The sequence below is a fragment of the Calonectris borealis genome, chromosome 2 (genome assembly GCF_964195595.1).
Source record: "Calonectris borealis chromosome 2, bCalBor7.hap1.2, whole genome shotgun sequence".
NCBI classification, from domain to species: domain Eukaryota; kingdom Metazoa; phylum Chordata; class Aves; order Procellariiformes; family Procellariidae; genus Calonectris; species Calonectris borealis.
In genome coordinates this window covers 18,741,544-18,764,258 of record NC_134313.1, presented here as the reverse complement: position 1 = coordinate 18,764,258, position 22,715 = coordinate 18,741,544, and the positions used below count along the sequence as shown (strand labels likewise).

Below are 22,715 nucleotides of genomic sequence, written 5' to 3'. Positions count from 1 at the left end.
TGTGTATTGTAACTGTCAGATCAGGATTTAGAGTTAATGAAAGAATGAATTGCAGTTGAAAGAATTGATGTATAACCATTTCTGTGTTTGACCTATAAAAAGGCAAATAATGTAAACCAAGACAAGTATTTTAATAACAGCAAGATCACTGATTCACCCACAGGTAATAACACTTACAGTTATTCATATTTAAATTGAGAGATAAACCAGTTTGAGCAGCCAGATGGATGTAACATTAGTCAGCTAGATTAGCAAAACAGAAACAGCTGCTTTGGATAACGGTGTTCTTAAATTTGGAACCTCTCTTATGCTTCTTAAATATTTGATTTAAGCTTTAAAATTGAGATAAAAGAATGGTCCTAAAGATTTTTCAAAACATGCAGAAATAGTGAAACTTCTTATATTGTTAACAGGCTAATACTTTCCTCTACATTCTCAGTCTGTTCCTCTCTGATGATTTACAATTTGTGATGAAAAGAATAAATGTACACCTTTTTTCCAGGTTGTCTCACCTTGATAAACAAAATGAAATCCTTTAGCTGTTATTGGTCCAACTGAAGTAAATCTAACCGTGATCTGGTTACCTGAGCTCAATGGAAGGGATTCACCTACTCAAACAAAGCAAATACAAAGCTATCATAACCACTTTTTAATAAAGAAGCATTCAAAATACCTGTCAACATCTCTGCAGCTAGAAATAACCCTCCCAAAACCCTGTTCTGCTTCAGTAAACTTTGTGAGATATATGCAATTTAAATATTTTATGTGGCAGTATTATGTTGTTCTAGAAAAGGGGGACTAAAACTAATCTCAGTTATTAGGAATATTTGTTGGGGTTTTTTTCCTTTACCAAAAAACCCCCAAACCCCATACCTCTTTTAATTGAGTCAACGTGCACATAATCTATGCAATTTTACTTTGCTATAACTATATGCTGCTTTCCCTTTTAAATATATAATACCTCTTTCAGATTGCTCACTAGGTAAAAGTCATAAAGATACAGAGTAAGAAGCCCAAAACACTCACTATAATAGCTAAATATCAGAAGAAAAAAATGTAAAGAAAATAGATTCAATTTTACTTCCTTTTATTCACTAATGTGAAGAGTTTTGAGTGATTAGACTTTTAGTTCAAAATCCTGATTTCATATATTTGCCTGAATTTTGTCTAAGAAAATATGGCAATCATCTTTTTCTTTTTTTTCTGACTATACTATCTTTCTATGTTCATAAAAAATAAATAGCAGTTTAATGAATTAAATAAATAACAGTTCTATTAAAGGATACCTGAATGAGATCCTGACAGAGAGGATAACAAAGACGACTGCAGAGTTGGGCCATCATATACTTCAACTACGTCATGGAGTGATGTCTGGAAAAATACAAACTGGCCAAAAACCACTGACCAAACAGGAAGGAGAAAAACCAAGAGGCACCAACGGCCAAAAATAAGGGGGACAGAATGAGAAAGGAAAAACAAAAAAAAAAAAAAAAGAAGAGAACAAAATATATATTAATATATTGTATTAAAAATATTTAAATAAAAAATATATTTATTGATTTTTTTTATGATCACTTAATTAGCTGTCCTAGCGTTTAAATTTTTTGTTCATACTATTACAGCAGTAAATGGATAAAAATGTAATTTTACGTATATAAAAGGGGCAGTGAAGGTACACAAGCCATACATAAACTCGTTAAAAGATTCTAGTAATGAGGGAACAAAACCGTTGTTCTGCTGTTGAATATACTTTCGAATTCTCTGGTCTCCCCCACCCAACACACATCTAAATTCTCAGTGCAATATCCTCCTTTATAATTCTAGGCATATTGCTATATATTGTGTTTTATTAATTATTTTTGTTGATAAGCCTCTGTAAGTTTTACTTACCTTGGAATATTTCATTTTTCTTAAGAACATTAACATTCAGTGCATCTTTACCTTTGTGAAATAAATGAGCAACTGATTCAAAGCAACAAACACTTTTCGGAATACATATACTGAATCACAAAAATTATTATTTTTTAAAGTCATGCTAGTAGAACAATTCAATTCAAGAATGTTATTTTTGCACTTAAGTTCAAAGGTCTGTGCAGCACATTCACATCACAGGTGTTTTCACTTTCAATATAAGTAAACAGTGAAAAGAAAAAGGAATTGTTGGATTAATTCTGGCCCTAGTACCTACAAAACATTTACAACCTAATTTTATCACCATTACTAGTAATGTAGGGGAGAATGGCTTAAGGAGTATAAAGGTAAAAAGGTAGAAGCAGTTAGATACTGGTACTGGAACACCTATAAAGAGAAACATAACCAGTTCTGGTTCATTATCCATGTTAGACATTTTGGGATAAATATTCCAATGTGTTGCTACTAGATTATATTTGTTTGTGATATGTTCTATAATATCTTTACCTGGTCTATTTTGTTATAAAGGATGAAGCTAGGCACCTACAATTCTTCCAATTTATACACCCTTAGAGCTTTAAAAACAGTATATTAAAAATGTGAAGTCTTCAAATTGTTGACTTTTTCTTTTTTTTTTTAACTGATTTTAAAAAAAGGCACTTCCACATTGTCAACTCAGGATCCTATCATACCATCTTTTCAAGAAGAAAATAAGTCAATTTTTTAAAAGAAACCTCTTTTTGAAGGGAAAGACTGAATGTTATATTTATAAAATATGCAAACAAAAGTAATTTAAAAAGTGTCTGTGAGACACTCCCCAAGATTTTTGTCCAGTTTTAGGAGGAGCCATAAGTGAGATGCTAAATTATCTCCATCATTTTTCCTCCAATTTCCAGAAATTAAACATTGAGGTTTTTACTAGCTCTGCTGATTTTTAAAATAGTATTTATCTGCACCCAAGTCTCTCTTTGGTGTTGCTAAAGATAACTAACAAACTTAATCCAGCTAATTGTTTCTATCACACTTGTACTTTTATCAAATCTTATTTTCATACTCAGTGAATTTAATTTTGCCATTGAGCCAAGTAAAGTGCCTTGTGACTTCCACTGCTATTTCCTATTTCTAATTAAGTTGCAAACTGTGTATGGAAAATTCAGGCAAGTGCTGAGGCATAACTTAACAAGCGCACATAACTATTATCAAGAGCTGTATCCTGGGAAAACTGTAAAAATAGAATTGATAAGCTATATTTATGTTTCAATGGGTTATTATAAAATATTTACCCAGCAATTATACCATATAGTCAGCCAAATTCAAAGGTCTGTTTCTATATTTCATACGTATTTCAAGATTGTTGTTGCCTCCAGCTTTGTCTTAAGTTTCCTGTCTAAGACTACAACGCTGAAGAAAGTGAACAAATGCGTGACTTAAAATTGGTCATTTTGGAAAGAGAAAGGTCCACATATCATCTGTGGTAACTGTTTTTTCACTATCAGTTGTGTATTTCTTAATAAAATACAGGTAAAACCTGAGAAGTAACCAAAAGTTATCATTGGCTTGAAATCAAATATAATATGAAGAAATTTAAGGTGATTAGTATGGCTGAGACATCACAAAGTACTGACAAATATGACCTACTGGCAGCAAGTGGTTAATATGAAACAGCAGCAAGCTCAAGTAAGGGTTTTTGAGTCCACAGATTTATGATCAATTTAAGTTTAAGTGAACCAAGCGGCATCCTCAAGTCAGGCATGAGTATGGTGCAGACAGCAGTGGAGACAGAATATAGTCCTCTTCCTTCCTCTTTTTGTGCCAGGATACTTATTTTTTATTATATCACCTTGAAATATTGTAATACATCAGTGACTGATACCTGACTAGTTGAGATTATGTCACAAGAAGGGAAATTCTGATTATTAGAAAAAGAACAGTTCATTATTCCTGTGTTTTCTGGGGGTCATTGTTGTCTATCCCATTTGGCATGTGTTTATTCTATTTATTTTCTAGTATTTGAAAATAATTTTCTTAAAAAAAAAAACAAAACAAATATAATTTGAAGATAATAACAAAAATATCTGCTTCAAAATTAACAAAAATTGATAAAATATAAATTTAAGTATCCAGTATAATCTACCCTTGGGAAACTCATTAAAAATAATTACCCAGTTCAAATAACGATCAAAGAACTTTAACTGAAGAATTAGAGGGGTGATGTATTTTTTTCAAATGATGGATGAATAAGTATTCTCTAAAGAACGACTCTCTCAATCATGTGCTATCCTCTGTCAACTATCATGAAAGACTGAAAGTCACCTGTCCAAACTTGACATCTAAAGTTGGACTGCAAATTATTCCTGAATTTATGTTCATCTTAGCCTTTAGTGATTTGTATTTAAAAATAAAATATCTTTTTCTCTGTATTTTGTAGCTTAACATTTTGCTCGGGGATTTCGGTGTCTTTTATTTTACAAGATTAACAATGTTAAGTTATCCAAAGAAGCTTTTCTCTTGGAATTTTCATAGTTATGACACTAATTTACGTATTTCCTCAAAAATAAGCAAAATATATTTCTATGCTTTTTATACGTTTCCATTTGTATGGGGTTTTTTTCTGTCAAAATTCCAGGTAAACTGTAGTATTAATAATGGCATTAACTTAGAAAATTGAGGCAATCCATTAATTCAAAATACATCAGCACAAGCAAGCTCCCTTTTAACCAGGCAAGAACTAGACAAGAGAACTTTCTATGCCTCTAAATATCTAGATGTTTCTATGGCCTTCATCACTATAACACCTGGATATTTTAATGAGTTTGGAAAGCATCTAAAACCAGATGGAATTGGCACAAAATAGTTGACTGGCTAAAAATTTCATCAAAGAACTTTCTGTTTCATTTTTGAAGTGAGAGATAAACGTATAGAGTTTATTTCTGTCTTTTAATTGGTCTGTTTAAAAAAAGAAAAAAGGAAAAATATTGGTATAATTTAAATAGTATTAGATTAATGAACAATATTCTCAGTATAATTCCTATCACAAAATCAGAGAATAACTGAGACTAGAAGCCTCCAGAGATCATCTAGTCCAGTCCTCTTGCTCAGAGAGGGGTCATTTAGAGCAGATTGCTGAGGCCCATGTCCAGTTAGGTTTTTAATATCTCCAGGGATGGAGACTCCACAACCTCTCTGAGCAACCTGTTCCAGCATCCATTCTCCCTTACAGTAACAGTTTTTCTCTTTTGTTTAAAGGGAATTTCTTGTATTTCAGTTTGTGCCCTCTGCCCCTTGTTCTGTCACTGGGCACCACTGAGAAGTCTGGCTCTGCCTCCTTTACTTCCTAGGTATTTATACACATTGATGAAATCCCCCTGCAGTTTCTCTTCTCCAGGATGAACAGTCCCAGCTCTCTCAGACTCTCTTATGGCTGATGCTCCAGTCTCTTAATTATCTGTGTCACCCTTCGCTGGACTCACTCCAGTATGCCCATGTCTCTCTTGTACTGGGGAGACCAGCACTGGATACACTACCCCGAATGCATCTCACCAGTGCTGAATAGAAGAGAAAGATCACATCCCTCGAGTTGCTGGTAACACTTTGCTGAATGTGTCCCAGGAGGCTGGTGGCATTCTTTGCCACAAGTGCACATTGCTGACTCATATTGAACTTGGTGTCCATCAGGACCCCCAGGACCTTTTCTGCAAACTGCTTTTCAGTTAGCTGGCCAGTCTGTACTGGTGCACAGGGTTATTCCTTAGCTGCAGACTCTTTATTTCCTTTTGTTGAACTTCATGAGTTTCCTGTCTTCCCATTTCTCTGAGCCTTTGAGGTCCCTCTGAATGGCAGTACAACCATATGGTGTATCATTCATCCAGTTTTGTATCATCTGCAACCTTGCTGAGAGTGCACTCTGTCCCATCATGTAGGTAATTTATGAAGATATTAAACAGTACTGGCTGCAGTATCGATCCCTGAGGTACATCATTACTGACTGACTGCCAGCTATCTTTCTGTGTTGAAAGGCTTGCTAAAGTCAAGATAAACAACATTCAGTGCTCTCTACTCAACCACCAAGCCAGTCATCTCATTGTAGAATGCTATCAATCAGGTCTGTCAGGTCTTGATTTCCCATTTGTAAATCCATGGTAACTACTTTCAATCATCTTCCTGTTCTTAACATGTTTGGAGAATGTGACCAGGACTATTTGCTCTATCACCTTTCCTGGTATAGAGGTGAAGCCAACTGGCCTATAGTTCCCTCAGTCCTTCTGCTTGCCCTTCCTGAAGATAGGAGGGACATTTGTCTTCTTCTAGCCTTTGGAAACCTCCCTCAACTGTCATGACCTTTCAAAGGTAACTGACCTCCTTCAGTACTCATGGATGCATCTCATCAGGTCCCATGGGTTTTTATATGTTCAGTTTGTTTAAGTGCTCCCTCACCTGGTCTTCCTCCAAGTCATCCTTGCTCTAGACTTTTCTACTGACCTCAGGAGTCTGGGATTGCTCAAGGCTTGTTTACTGGTAAAGACTGAAGCAAAGGCGACATTTAGTAATTCAGTCTTCTTTGCATTCTTTTTCACCAAGGACCCTGCTCCATTCAAGAATGGACCCACATCTTCCCTACTCTCTTTTGTTGCTGATATATCTGTAAAAGTCTTTCATATCCCTTTCCAGATTCAACTCTAGATGGGCTTTGGCTTTCCTAACCCCATCTTTGCATGCTTGGGCAGTGTCTGTATTCCTCCCAGGACATCTGACCCTGTTTCAACCTCTTGTACACTTTTGTTTTATGTTAAAGTTTTATCAGTAGCTCCTTATTCATCCATGCAGGCCTCTTGCCACATTTGCTTGATTTCTTGTCATTGGGATGGACCATTCTTGAGCTTGGAGGAGGTGATCCCTGAAAATCAACTAGATGTCCTGGACTTCCCATCTCTCCAGGGCCATGTACCATCAGATTCTTTCAAACAGATCCCTGAATTGCTGTCACTTCTGTCCCAGTAAAGAATTAAACCCAACTCAAAAGTCAAACCTTTACAGATAGCATATAATTGACGTTAACACTGTACTGATCAAGTTATATCTACCTGCAGAAAATATATGCTTATAGTAGGCATCATAGCTAAAGAAACACAAACTTATACAGGAACCAGTGGAATATTTTGTGTGCCTAATGATTTATTGAACTCCAAAAGCTCTACTGTAAAATCAAGTCCATTACTGATGTAATTCGTTTGCCTTTAAGATATTACCAAAGGGACTAACATGGTTTAAGCTTTGTTATTACATAAACTGGAATGTGCATTTCATATAAGCCCTTCTAATGAAGCTCAGATGTTTGTTTCAAGACTGAATCAGCACTTGTAATTATAGGTCTTAGTAACTGTCACTGACAAAGAAAAAGGAAAATCAACCCTATTAATTAAAATAGGGCCCAAGTTACCTCTGCCATTCTTAATATACATATATGTCTCCAATCAGGAACTATTTCAGAACAGGAATAAAAAAATCTTCTTCAGCCTGTGAAAGATAAACATGGGCTACATCATGGTTGTTATTTTCTACAGTAACATCACAATTTCTCTTGTACCAAATTAGTTTTGAAGAACTGAAAAAAAAACCCCAACAAACCAAAACCCAGATAAAGCAATCCATTTGTTATGAATGATAATTTTAAATTGTGCTTGAGCATGGTGTTATAGATAAATCTTTTCTATTATGTTTAAAATAGGTTTCTTCTGATTGTGAATAAAAAATTAAGGTGTTCAGGTGTCTAACAGTTGTGGTATACACACAGGTCTTATTACAGAGCTAGAGGACTTCCTCAGAATTTGAAGTTACTCTGCAGAAGCTAACTTCTCATAGTTTCAAACAGAATTTCTGTCATCAGACTACATAATCTTCCCAAAAGAGTTTTGCTTACAACAGCATGGAGAATTTATTTCACAGTGAAAAAAAAAAGTCTGATTCTTCATCAGCTCCACTGATGACATCCTCTCTTTGCTTATGATTTAGCTGTGATATTTTTCCTATCAGGTCTTAAAAAGGAATTATAATACCAGATTTTTTTTTTTTTTTTTTTTTGAGAAAAAAAGACAGGGAAAAAGAAATCTCTCACTAGAGAAATGTTCTCTATGGTGATTAAAAGTAACAAGTACACACTGAGAAACAAGAAATGCAAACTTCTCATGCATCTTAACTCTCAAGTCTGGAGACCCCATTCACTGTGCTAAGTGGTGGATCATGGCCAGTCAGCTAAATAATAAATGACAATAGAGAAAAGCCATACTTTAAATAAGCAGGATTCAGGCATAACTACAGGAAGCAGAAAGCAGGAGACTATTGTGAGAGATTCTCTCTCAATGAGAAAGACTCAGCAAGGCTTTACAGCTGATCAGATAAGGGTCATCAACCAAATGATCATCAGATAGGAGAAAATCTTGTGCCCATTCTTGTAAGAAAGACAGGAATTCTCCACAAGATCAGAGAATCATTAAGATCTGACTACATTACTATGATGACAATCACTCGAGCTTTCATTGCAGGAGTTTCAGAAAATCTTTTTTTTTTTAGGTAGAGGCGGGAGGAAAGAGATTTCCCTTTTTTGCGAGAAAAAGGACATCGTTTAAATTTTTCAGTTCTTCTACCATTTCCTTTGGATGTCACCTTCAAGACACCTAGAACTAGTCATGGAGTAGCCTTGAAAAAAATAAAATGCATAATGAACAGCAGAATATCCACATCTAGGAGGATTTTAAAGTTAAGGTCTGTTATTTATTCATATGAAGTAGCTTAACATTCATGTACTGCAAGCTAGGAGTTTTACATAAAATAGTTTAATCATAGAAAGTACGGTTAATAAACTCACAGATGATAAAGGTAGAAAGGTTTATTATGACCTGTTGCTGTCTTAACCTATGGTGAAAGGAGAAAAATTATTTTTACTATATTGTTAAAAAAGTCAGAGGCTACCTACTGTTACAACTTATATCTGCCTCCTCCTGCTGGAACATAGCTTTCCTCTATGAGTAATCCCTTTGATTTAAGTATTTGGCCTCATAACAAGCAACAGATAAGAAAAAATGTATGAAGTTTTCCTTTGTATTTAAGATGAAGTAGCAATACACTGTAGTGATGGACTGACTCAATATTTTACAATTAAATTATACTCATGTAGACACCAAATAAACTGATATTCACCCCCTTCTGCCTGAGAAAGATGTCCAGTAAAACTGCAAGATAACTTGAATGTATTGGGCTCTTCAAAGAGAAATTGTTCAGTAATCACTGAGAAGGGTTTTGAAGGGAAAGACTGAAAGATGACATCCTAAAGAGATGTTCTTACAGAATTCATGCATATAGTAATATTGCTTTCAGTAAGGAAACTTAAATAAATTTTCACAAGCTCACATAAACAGATTGGAAGATCTGATCTTGTACTCTTCAGTGGAACACTTCAGTTTGTCGTAACAATAACTGAGTATCTCTGAGTTCGCAGTGTTACTATCATTATTTAGTTTTTAAATGAAATTAATAGCAGAGGTGACGTTTTTTTTAATGTTTCTCCTCTTACATTTCCAAACATTTGGTTGTCTGCCAGTTACTACTAATACATTCAGTCTACTCTGTGTCTGTAGCAGTGATCTTTAGTGATATCTCACAGAGTTAGATTTCTCTGTAACGGTTGACACTTTTTAGCATATGCTATAACAAGAAAAATATTAATTGTTTGTGAATACAAAGTAGAGTCCCTACTAGTAGTATCCTGTTGGGTAAATCTCAATCCATTTCAAAGCAAATACCAGAATACCAGCTGTCTAGTGTTCCTGAACTTGTAAGCAGTAAAAATTAATTCTAACAGTATAATCCTCTTGGGTGCACTGCAGTCTAGATGTCAAAATAAGGCTAGTGATGGGTTTATGTGTAAACAACTAGAAGAAGTATTCTTACTGACATGAGAAAGGCTAGAGAACTGCTTATCCTCAACAGATAATTATTAACAAGAGTGACTGAGCAACTGAAACTGAATGGAGTCAATATAATAATGTTATGAAAAATAATCAGATATAAAAATAAAGAAAAAACATGAAATAACTGAAAATTAAAAGATATTAAAGATGTCAAAATGTAAAAGGAATGCATATATATATGTAAAATACACATAAGTATATAATTATATATATTTTCTACAGCTACTGAAGCTATAGATTGCCTGTACAAAAGTTTCCCAATGTATAAAGGTATGATTATACAACACAAACCTACATAAGCCCTCAAATGTAATGGAATTGTATTTCAATATCATCATATGTATAGCACAAGTTTACTGTTATTAGCAAATTAAATATAGTTGAATAAGGTTACATTTAATATCAATGGTCATCATAAAAGTCGTGGAGATTTTCAAAACCACAAATAGGTGTGCCAGCTAACTGTACTCAGATAGGGCAAATTAATGTGAATTTATACTAGTTCTTCACAGTGTATGTGACATGCACCACTGTCTAGTTCTTAATCTCTTAGTCTGTGGAAAAAGCCTTTACTGGGCTGTCTGCCTTTCATCGCAAACTATGAGTGTTCCATTGGTAGTCTCAGGTATTGTTCTCTCAGGTGGAGTCTGCTGTTTCCTGGCAGGACATCCAGAAGATTAGGGAGAACAAGAAAGAATAAAGGATTCTCTCTGCAAACAAGGGACGGGTAAAGAAGGACAGAAAAAGTTCTGGTTCTTAAAGCTCTCAGGTCTTGTTTTCCTACCCCGCCTGAAGGCAAAGAAAATACCTGTCTCAGAGACACAAAAAGCAGGAGTGCACAGATCTAGGTCTGAGCTGTAAGCCATACTCTGCTGTTCTTCCTTTGTTTTTCTTCTGTAAAGAAAACTGACTAAAACATGCTGACCTGTCCTCTTTCTTGTTACTGTATTCCTGCATTCCCAGACCAGGAAGGGAAGAAGGATATGGGAAATGCTACATCTTCTCATGTTTGAGAAAATAAACTATTTATTTGAATGTATGAAAATACAAGAAGATTGTGTTTGGGGACAGGAGATGGGGCAGTTAGAAACACTAGAAGCTCAGAATGAGGAATTCAAGTGAAATTGCACAGAAAAAGATACATGCATATTTCCCCAGAAATGGGCATAATTCCATATAAAATGGGAGGAAAGTAAGACTCATGTCTTTTCCTGGAGCTGGAACAGGAATGAACTCTCCTAATTATCACATTTCTTGCTTGCTTTTAAAATCAGCGAAGTTGATTACATTGCATAAATTATCATTCCACTCCAGGCTTCAAACCTCAATCTCCCTTTCTGCTTCTCCCTTTCTGAAGCTCACATCCCTCTCTCCTGGCCTGACTCATTATGCATACATGTGAAACCCTTTCTGGATCTGCAACAGCACAATAGTAGAGGAAAAAAAGTCAAACCTGTACGTTTTATTTTAAATACTATGTATATTATATTATATTATATTATATTATATTATATTATTATATTAATTGCATCATATACTATTTGCAACAATAATAAATAATACTAATATGTTGCATCTGCTATGTAATACAGAACCCTGAAAGAAACACCACACCATACCATCTTCTTTTCTCTATATTCGTTTGTTTCAATTTGACTAAACGGAAATTCAAGCATCTATTATTATTATTTGTTTAAACAGGTAACACTGGTTCGTTTACCCCTACAGACAAAAAACCTATCTTACCATTTTGACTATCTTTAAAGCTCTTAAGATTGATTGTATACCTAAAATGTCGAATTTATCTCTTTTTGCCTAAGCTACCTAAAAATTAGATAGCTTTTTGGGGCTTATTTCTTGAAATTTTTCCTGAAGTGGAATGAATCATACTCTGGAGGGGCCTATCTTTCTCCATTAACTAGCGTGGGAATCTGGACAAATAGTGTAAACTAGATATTCAATTTTTAGATGGCTGAAGAAAGCTGAGATGAACCTCATCCATGTTTTGACATTACAGACACAATTTATTCTTCCTGTTGTCTTACCAAGCAGTCTTTTAAAAACTTGACTATAAACTGAAGACCTGAAATTATATCTCATTAAATAAAAAATAAATAAATATGTATTAAATAAATAAATGTCGTTTTACCTATGCACAAGCTGACATGTTGTAATGTCATATGTCCAGCGATAGAAAACATTAGTTTCCTTTAGAGTACACTGTTTTGTTATTTTTTTTTAAAGAAGAAAATAAAGACACATGTTGTGAAAAGGACAAGGGCAGAGCTCTAGAGGAGGGTATGTTGCTTTTTGATCCAACATCAATATGAAAATATTCAATTGCATACTGACAGCGAATTTGCCTTTAATGACACTTATTATGCCATATTTTCTCTTGTGTGCTTATATGTGATTACTTTTGAAAGTGGAAGAATGAGACTTCTCCAAAATTTACTTTAAAATATATAAAATCAATGACCTATTCAAATACTAGTACCTTACACTGGGTTTTCTTTCAATTAATGAGATTCAACAATTATAATGAACGGTAAGTATTCGATACAAAGTAAGTTGATATATCAGTAAGACAAGAAGCGTTAAACTATGACAAACTACTGGTGCTACAAGTTTTTAGTGCATTAACTGGCATGCCCTAGCCAGCAAAGAACTTCACAAATGGTTTACTAATGCTTGATTACTTGTGTCTTATTGTTCTGTTGATGTATGTTCTTATCACATACAGATCACATTCAGCTGCCATTTTAAGGAAAAGTTGTTGGATATAATTTTATCCAGTCTTATCGCATACAATGTGTAAAACAGTAACAGTTTGTCCTGGTTTCGGCTGGGATAGGGTTAAATTTCTTCCTAGTGCTGTGTTTTGGATTTAGTACGAGGAGAATGTTGATAACACACTGATGTTTTCAGTTGTTGCTAAGTGCCCTCCTAGTCCAAGGACAGCTCCCGTGCCTACTGACTGAGCTAGGTACACAAGATGGGAGGGAACATAATCAGGACAGCCAGCCCAGCTGGCTAATGGGGTATTCCATACCATGTGACGTCATGCTCAGTATATGAAGGGTAGGCGTGATCCAGGAAGTACCGATCGCTACTTGGTTATCGGTCAGCGCGGGTGGTGAGCAATTGCATTGTGCATCACTAATTTTGAATATTTTATCATTATCATTACTATTTTCCTTTTTTTTTCCTGTTCTATTAAACTGTCTTTATCTCAACCCACGAGTTTTTTCTCACTCTTACCCTTCCGATTCTCTCCCCGTCCCGCTGGGGGTGGGGGGAGTGAGTGAGCGGCTGCGTGGTATTTGGCTGCCTGCCAGGTTAAACCGCGACACAGTTAATGAAAACACACTTCACAAATATCTATTTTGGTACTCTGTTCCGTACGGAGAAAATTGACTATACTTCCAGTCAGAAAAATTACCATATTTATGCTGAATCAGAAATGGTAAGTGATGTGCTCAATATCAATGTGGTGGGTTGACCCTGGCTGGACGCCAAGTGCCCACCAAAGCCACTCTATCACTCCCCCTCCTCAATTGGACAGGGGAGAGAAAAATATAATGAAAGGCTCATGGGTCGAGATAAGGACGGGGAGATCACTCGGCAATTACCATCACGGGCAAAACAGGCTCAACTTGGAGAAAATTCATTTAATTTATTACCAATCAAATTAGAGTAGAATAATGAGAAATAAAACCAAATCTCAAAACACCTTCCTCCCACCCCTCCCTTCTTCCCAGGCTCAACTTCACTCCCGATTTTTTCTACCTCCTCCCCTCCAGAGGCACAGGGGGACGGGGAATTGGGGTTCTGGTCAGTTCATCACACGTTGTTTGTGCCGCTCCTCCCTTCTCAGGGGGAGGGTTCCTCACACTCTTCCCCTGATCCAGCGTGGGGTCCCTCCCAAGGGAGACAGTCCTCCACAAACTTCTCCAACATGAGTCCTTCCCTCGGACTGCAAGTTCTTCATAAACTGCTCCAGCGTGGGTCCCTTCCACGGGGTACAGTCCTTCAGGAACAAACTGCTCCAGCGCAGGCCTCCCATGGGGTCACAAGTCCTGCCAGAAAACCTGCTCCAGCGTGGGCTCCTCTCTCTCCATGGGTCCACAGGTAGTCACAGCCTCCTTCGGACATCCACTTGCTCTGGCGTGGGGTCCTCCGCAGGCTGCAGGTGGATATCTGCTCCACCGTTAACCTTCATGGGCTGCAGGGGGACAGGCTGCCTCACCATGGTCTTCACTAAGGGCTGCAGGGGAATCTCTGCTCCGGTGCCTGGTGCACCTCCTCCCTCTCCTTCTTCACTGACCTTGGTGTCTGCAGAGTTCTCTCATGTATTCTCACTCCTGTCCTCTAACTGCTGCTGGTGTGCACAGTTTTTTTCCCCCTTCTTAAATATGTTATCACAGAGGTGCTACCACCATCGCTGATTGGCTTGGCCTTAGCCAGCAGCAGGCCTGTTTTGGAGCAGGCTGGCATTGGCTTTATGGGACATAGGGGAAGCTTCTTGCAGCTTTTCACAGAAGCCACCCCTGTAGACCCCCCAATACTAAAACCTTGCCACACAAACCAAATACATTCAAAACCAATCAAACACCACAGATTGGACTGTTCAACACCAACATGCATGTTCTTTCATTTCGTTTCATTTAGTTCCTATAAAATAAGGGTACAAGAAGAACACTGAGAAAAACAGAGAGAATAATAATATGGCCAAAAGAGGGAAAACAAAGCACTTGTGAAAACTAGTGAAAAGTACAGAAGAAAAACAGATATACAGAAGAAAAATAAATTATAAACCAAGATACAAACATATGCACTAAACAGAAAAAAACCAACACTACTACATACAAGATGAAGACGACATTTTTTGTAATAACTGTTGCATACTGGTAAGCTTTTAAATTCTCTATGGCTTATCTTTTTTCCATTTAGATCATAACACTACATTTAAAAAGAAAAAGGCCTCTATTCCTGACATTTGCTTAAGACTTACTATTTTTTTCTTATTTTATTTTTTGGAAGAATGTCAGTCTGAAAGCTTTGAATGAAAAATATACCTTTTCCTCTCAAATATTGCCAATGATATTTCTAAACCAGGGAAAGGAGGTTGAAATGATAATATAGCCCAAGTAGAATAGTTTGTCAAAAAATAGAGATAGATGGCTATAAGCAATAACCATATTTTATTTAATAGACTGAGACTGAGTGAACAGACCCAGAGAACTGACTAGAATGAGAATAAGAAATTTAGAATTGGTTTTGATGGTAATTGATTGTAATGGTTTTAAACTAAAAGAGGGTAGATTTAGACTAGATAGAAGGAAGCAATTTTTTCCAATGAGGGTGGTGAAACACTGGAACAGGTTGCCCAGAAAGGTGGTAGATGCCCCATCCCTGGAAACATTCAAGGTCAGGTTGGGCAGCAACCTGATCTAGCTGAAGATGTCCCTGCCCACAGCAGGGGCATTGGACTAAATGACCTTTAAAGGCCCCTTCCAATCCAAACTATTTTATGATTCTATGATTTAATTTGAAGAAAAGTTGAATGGAAAAGCCTACTCATAAGTTACGTAAAAGTACACCATAGTTTCAAAATATCCTATTGAAATACTTTTATCATTAGATGTGTGGACATTTTCCTATATTATTTCAGTCCTACATGTAGTCTTTCTTAACTAAGGTAGGTCTGTGGTCCATAGTAATGATTTTTAATTAGATATTTTTCTGGTACCTAACACATCACATCTTAAATCTATGATAATGCCTCCCAGATCCATTAGTGTTTAATGCTATAGTCCTAATTAAAACCAGAATAATGAGAGAATTATATTTCATGTCCACTTTACACATGCTGTGTTTCCCGAGGCTGTTTTACCAAGCCAGTAGGTAAAGCTTGAGAGCTTAAACGTCTATGACACTGGATAAATTATTACTACTCATACTAAGTGATTCTGCAAGATGACTAATCAGGTCCTTACCTAGCATGGTTTAACTTTACAACTATTTTGGCCAAAATCACTATGATATGTCATCAATTAGAAAGCATTTATCCCCTGTTTCCATGGAGTTACATTACATGGCATTTCTATGCAATCATTCAGGACACAAGTTAGATCTTTTGTCTTAAGGAAATGATACATATGTTAACTATAAAAAGAATGTAATTTCACAATTTCCAAAAAAAAGTCAACAAAGTATTTCAGCAAATGCTGTTTAAAAGAAAAAAATTTACATGGTTGAGGAAATTTAGGAAAACAACACTAGACATAAATAGTTTTCTTCATGCACAGAGCTGTGCAGGGATGTGTGTCAGGAATTGTGATTTTCAATATATTCTTAAACTATTTTAAAAAGATGCAAGTAACAGTCACAAAATATGTTGACGGCATTAAGTTATCAAAGAAGTAAAAGCAAGAACTAACTGAAAACTTACAGAAAGACATTATGCTAATGAATGACTAGTGATAAAATATTAGATGAAATTTATTGTAAAGTACTGCACATGAGGAAAAAATAAACCTACTTTATATTCACAATGATGGGCTTTGAATTAGCTATTAACCGCCCTGTACTGAGATCTTGAGGTTATAACAGGTAATTCCTGTGAAACATGAGTTCAGTGCTCAGTAGTGACAGAAAGGTAATAAAATATTAGTGGGTATCAAGAAAAGTGCAGAGAAGAATAAGCAATTATAACACAAACGTGAAAATCCAGGGTGCAAGGGATAGACATTTTGATCTGCCCTCTGCAAAAAACATGAGTGAAATTAGAAAATATAGAGAAGGATGAGCAGGGTAAGAGTGATCATGTAATGGTCTCTTTTGTGTCATGAACAGATTTGAATTCTTCATTCTGAAAAGGAGATTATTAAGGGACAAATATGATAGGAATCAATAAAATCATGAGATGTATGGAGAAATTGAACAGGGAATGGTTTTTACAGTCCTTTCAAGTATAAGAATTGGAGAGCATCAAGTGAAAAAAGACAATAACACATTTAAAACTGGGAACATTTCTTTACACAATACACACTTAAGGAGTGGAAGTGCTTGCTACAGGATATCATAAATGCTAAACCTAAATGGGCTAAAAAAGCATTTCTGTAAATTAATGGAAGAAGAACTCATGAGGAGTTACTAAAAACAAAGGTACTACGTGTAGATCAACAGCTCCTTCAGACACAGTTTAATGGAGTCTGAGAAAGCACTTCTGAGGACCATCAGTAAGCATTGTCCTCAGATTTTATTTTACCTGGATTTCCACATTTATTGCTGCTAAAAGGACACTGTGCTGGGAAGATCCATGTTTTCTGACCTGGTATTATGATGATTCTTATGCTCCAGGTCTATGGGTTTAGAATTTATAGCTATTAAGACTGGAAAGTCTTGATTTAAATACTTTAAGTGATGGAATTGCAGCATGTATTTAGGCAAATTATTCCATTTTCCGGTACTTTTATTGTTTTAATTTTTCTCCCTCTGTGTATTCTTAATTTATTTAGGTCTAAATTTTAATCAGTATGACCCTGACTAAATCTGCAGTCTTCATGATTTTAATATGAATACTGATATACTCAGACTTCAGCTGTGATAATACTTACAAATAGTGATTTCCCATGTAGGTAAGTATAAGCGCATTTTTTTAAGAAATTTTATTTTATAAAGGTACCAAGTTTCAAAATCTGAAATTATTTCAAGTCTATCATACATAGGATAGAATATTATCTTCTTTATGCAGAAAAGAGTATGCACTCAACCAAAAGGACAGCAACAAAGATGTTGTTGTTGTTTAACCTGGCAGGCAGCCAAATACCACGCAGCCGCTCACTCACTCCCCCCCACCCAGTGGGACGGGGAGAGAATCGGAAGGGTAAGAGTGAGAAAAACTCGTGGGTTGAGGTAAAGACAGTTTAATAGAACAGAAAAAGGGAAAATAATAATAATAATGATAGAATATACAAAATGAGTGATGCACAATGCAATTGCTCACCACCCACACTAACTGATAACCAAGTAGCGATCAGTACTTCCTGGAACACACATACCATTCATATACTGAGCATGATGTCACATGGTATGGAATACCCTGTTGGCCAGCTGGGCTGGCTGTCCTGATTATGTTCCCTCCCATCTTTGTGCACGTAGCTCAGTCAGTAGGCATGGGAGCTGTCCTTGGACTAGGAGGGCACTTAGCAACAACTGAAAACATCAGTGTGTTATCAACATTCTCCTCATACTAAATCCAAAACACAGCACTAGGAAGAAATTTAACCTTATCCCAGCCGAAACCAGGACAGATGTTTATACTCCACTTTATATTAACTAGTTATATATGCACATTACAATCACATATGTTGCAGGTAGCATAACATCATTCCATATTTGACTACACTATTGACAGTCTTAATTTTCTCAAATGATATTAAAAAATCTAGGCGGCTTTGATCTCAGTAACTGGCAATTTACGAACATTAAAAAGGGAGACTTCATCGAATACATTAAAATACATTACATAGAATACATATAATTACACTTTGAACCGTTTTCTCAACCAGAAAGTTGAATCTCTTTCAACCATTTTTCTCTCAGCAAGAAATTAACCTTCACTGCTGGAAGATCAGATGATTATATACCTTTCAGAACTATTAGTTGACAGGTTATTCAAACTGTGAATCTTTATAAAGAAATAAAAACTGTTCCTAGCTGCTCATTTTAAATTAACTCTTTTTCTTCTGTGTCCCAAAGAAAATATCACCATTTTTTAGAAGCCAGTTTTCACCTTTTGTCCCTCAATTCTTACAGCTTTCTATTTAAACTTCTAGTTTCAAATCTACCTTGAAGGGAACAGCAAGGGAGAAAAAGTATGTATGTGTTCGCTTCTCTGAAAGTCCATCAGTGAGCAAACTAAATATAATAGCTGAGAAAATAAATTTTTGAAGAGCATCATTAATACCATTTTTTATTACTCAAACTAATTATAAGATTTTAAAGAGCAAAACAATTTTTCTACCTTAGTAAATTGCATTAAATTTTACCAAATAATAGAAAAGTGTACCTACTGTCCATCTCCATATACTTTTTGGGTTTTTAATATTCAGTTTTTTTAGCCTGCAAAGCCTGTATCACATTGTGATACATCATGGGCAACAACTCAAGGGTACGTTAGTTACAAGAAAATGGTAGGACTTCAAAGGGAATATGTGAGACTGTAAAAAACAGTTAATTGCTTACCACCTGGTTTCATGCATTTTCTTGCTGTATCATAAAACATGGGACTTGTATTTCATTTCAGGTCTACACAGTACCTTTTTATACGTAACTGTTTAAGTGTTACTCTGACTAATTTTCATAGGAATTCTTTGAGGTTAATGTTATTATTCTGTCTTAAAGATGGATAAACAGATACGGACAGGTTAAGTGCTTTGCCCAACTAACATATACACACAAATATTTATTCTTCCTTGCTATTTTTTAAACATTATTTTTACAGAATGGTTTCTGGTTCCTTCTCTCCATTGTTCCTCTTATGTGACAAGAAGTATACATTTAAAAAAAAGGTAAAACAAGAAAAAGCAAGTGATTTCATTTAAATTCTCACATCCTCTGATTAGCCATAAGGGACACAATCCTACTAAAAAGATACACACAGTCAAGTATCTCACAGTAGAGGTGTTTCCTTATTGCTAAGGAAATTTTTTGTCTTAAGGAGACCAGGAGTACCCTGCTATTCACTTTAAAAAACAGTTTTCAAAACAATAGTCTGGACTCCGCCTAGCTCATTATCTGTGTAACTATGTTTGACCTCTTAATCTACAAAATCACACTGCTCTAGGAACTTTATTTGAAGAACAAATGCATACAAGTACTGCACATCTGATAAATTATTCTGTATAAAGCTTTGATGGACATTACTGAAGTATTTCCCTGTAGTTGTTAGTATAATAGTTCTCATCCTTTCCCTCTCAGGACCATGTCATTTATAATTTGATGATCTGTGACATAGAAAGCAAGAAAATCAGTGTCAATGACACTTTTAGCTTTGCCTTAAACCTTGAAAAATGGTGATAAGTGTGTGGAGGATTTGGTTAAATTTCATGTACAGTATCTTATTTCAGAATTAAGGACAGATAGAAAATCATTAAAAGCTTTTCTAAACAAGGTGCAGAAATTGAATATGTCCTTTTTCCTGAGCCCATCCTCCCATATAAATTTGTTTTCTAAAACTTGAAGCATTTATATTTATATGATCATTTATACGATTGCAACCCATATTGTGATCACCCGACTCTAATTCCCAACAGTATAATTACATTCCTAGTTAATAGAAAACAGAAAAAAAAAAAACCGGATAAATTAATTTAAAATAGCTTTTTTAAAAGTATTCTTAGTAGGAAAATATGTTTTTCTATTTATTATTATAATTGCTAAAAAAATAGTGCTAACAAGAAATTCAGTGATCAAATGCAATTTAAGGCTCACTGAAGCTGGTATTCATTCCATTTATTTTTAGATTCTTAAGTGATATCTCTAAATTAGGGAACTATTAATATTAGGTAACATTAATATTAAGCCAGCCTTAAATTGAAGCCTTAAATTGTCTATCTTTGTACAATGGTTTTAGAAACACTTTATGCCAATTTGCTTTTAATTTATCAGTAAAGTTATTAAAGGTAGATGGGAGGAGTTTTAATTTAAGTATTCAGCCACAGAAATTTCCGGAAAACTCTTGCCCTATATAGGTCTGCCAAAACCACTTTTTTAATTTAAGTATTTAATGTAGGTATTAGTCTTTGTAAATTTAATTTATTTCAAGTATTAGAGACACATTCTGACTTTTTGCTTTAGTTTAAGATAAAATATATATTCATGTTTCTAAGACATTATTAAGAACATTGGCAATGAGAATTAAGGCAAGGAAAATAAGATGAGTCAATTATTGAGGATAATAAAGGGAAGGGGAATGTTTCCTTTCTTAGTATCCAGGTAGAACAACATGTTCTTATCATTGTATTGTCACTTCTACTTTATTGCTCCATTTCTTAATAATCTCAGATCACCTTGAGGATCCTGGGTTTTGAGGCATAATATGCATACTCCAACACTCCTGTTTATTTAAAACAGTCTTCTCTCTGTTTTTGTACAAAAGCTTTTCTTCAAATCCTAAATTTAAAATGTACTTACTTCCTTCTCTCCAGGCTCTTATCTAAATAAAAGGGAATTCTTTGCTATTATGATGGGCAAGTAGGTAGTATATCCTGAAAGGGAAAAGAAAATTAGGTGGCACACTTCTCTCTTAGGCCCAGTAATTGTAGCCTACAGCTGATATGTTTTTTATAGTGTCCTGCAGCAGGTGTGTGAACAGGATGGAGGAAAAAAAATCCAAGACTCTACAGCTAACAACTATTCACATTTATTTTATGCTGAAAAGGCTACTACTCAGCATAATAATACTCTGAAACCAGTTGTGTACATTACATACTCTGTGGTCCCTACTTCCGTTTTATTTTATAAAATTTTATTTTATTTATTTCCACAAAAATGTGTGGAAGAAGTTAGAAGAAGCACCGCGTAGGATGCAATTGCCCTGCTACTACAGAAGTGTTCTGAACTGTGTCTGCATCTTGGAAATGTGAAGATCTTGCTAATCTTGAGCACGGGCAGCATTTTCTAGTCCTGCTTCATTGCTTTCTTATACAATTGCTTATTTGCTTTTAGAAAACAAATCTGAATCACACTTTTATAGCACCTTACTGTCTAAGCAAGTTTTTATGGAAAGAAAGAGGAGTACCCTGGTAAACTAAAACATCTGAATTTTATATATTGCTTATTTTTATATTACAGTCTATGGACTGAAGAAGAAATAAAACATGCCTGCAACTTTTTGTTGTTTTCCTGTAGATTTTGACAGTAGCCTATATATAACAGAAGGAATATCACTACAGATGACAGATTAAGAAAAAATATTTTTATTGATGGTTCTTGGGACTGTAATCACAAAACCATTCATAAAACTATTATCTCCAAAGACACAAACATCATGAAGTTCAACTTAGTTGCGCTCTACAAACCTCTTCACTACAGTTCTGGCAAGAACCAAGTTTTCAATGTAAGAAAATTACAAAAAAAAAATGTAGTAAGAGAACATGAAGTTGGCTAATGAGGTATTTAAACAAGGTTCCTAAATATGAAAGCTGGTCTCCCCTTAATAAATTTGTGGTTAAGTCTCTCTCTAATGCATATGTAGGGACCACAAGGACACTTACCTCTTAAGTAATACACATAATAGAACGAAAAAAAAAAATTAACTCTGGAATAACAACAACAACAACAACAACAACAACAACAATAATAATAATCCAATGTTATTTCATTTGAGGTACAATTAAAAATAAAATCTTATTAAGATACCAAGTTTAATTCAAGCCATTTTATTAATTAAGTAATAAGGGTTCTAGATTTAATGGAAAAGTCACTTTGAAAAAGCTGTTTGGTTCTTCAATCACCTCTCAGCTAATTTAGAGCTACTAATTAAAAGTACAACAGCTTTCTGAGTGTAATAATTATCTTTTATTATCCTGCTAGTAAATGTTACTGTTTAGATCAGATGATTCATCAGTTCATTCATCTGAAACAAATTATCACTTCAGCTTACTGAATGGTGTGGATGAAATTAATACTTTAATAATTATTTTTTCTTTTCATTAGTAGGCAAAACCAAAAAAACTCCCAGTAAAATATAAGAAAATAAAATTAGGAAAAATTGAAAAGTTCCTTCATTGAATTATCAAAAGGTATATAAAGAAAACCTGTGAAAGAAAA

General features: G+C 35.0%; 1 protein-coding gene across 3 annotated transcripts in view; it reads right to left on the bottom strand.

The window, feature by feature from the left end:
* The window catches only part of CSMD3 (CUB and Sushi multiple domains 3), a 796,263-nt gene that overhangs the window by 158,272 nt on the left and 615,276 nt on the right, over positions 1-22,715 (bottom strand). For 2 of the 3 annotated variants that reach the window (XM_075141259.1, XM_075141260.1), the window contains 2 exons: positions 1,287-1,400; positions 513-608 (listed from right to left, as the gene is read on the bottom strand). The exons of the other annotated variant lie outside the window; for it this stretch is intronic. In XM_075141259.1, the coding sequence (XP_074997360.1) occupies positions 513-608; positions 1,287-1,400 (210 nt within the window). The remainder of the gene's footprint in view (positions 1-512; positions 609-1,286; positions 1,401-22,715) is intronic. 3 annotated transcript variants of the gene reach the window in all.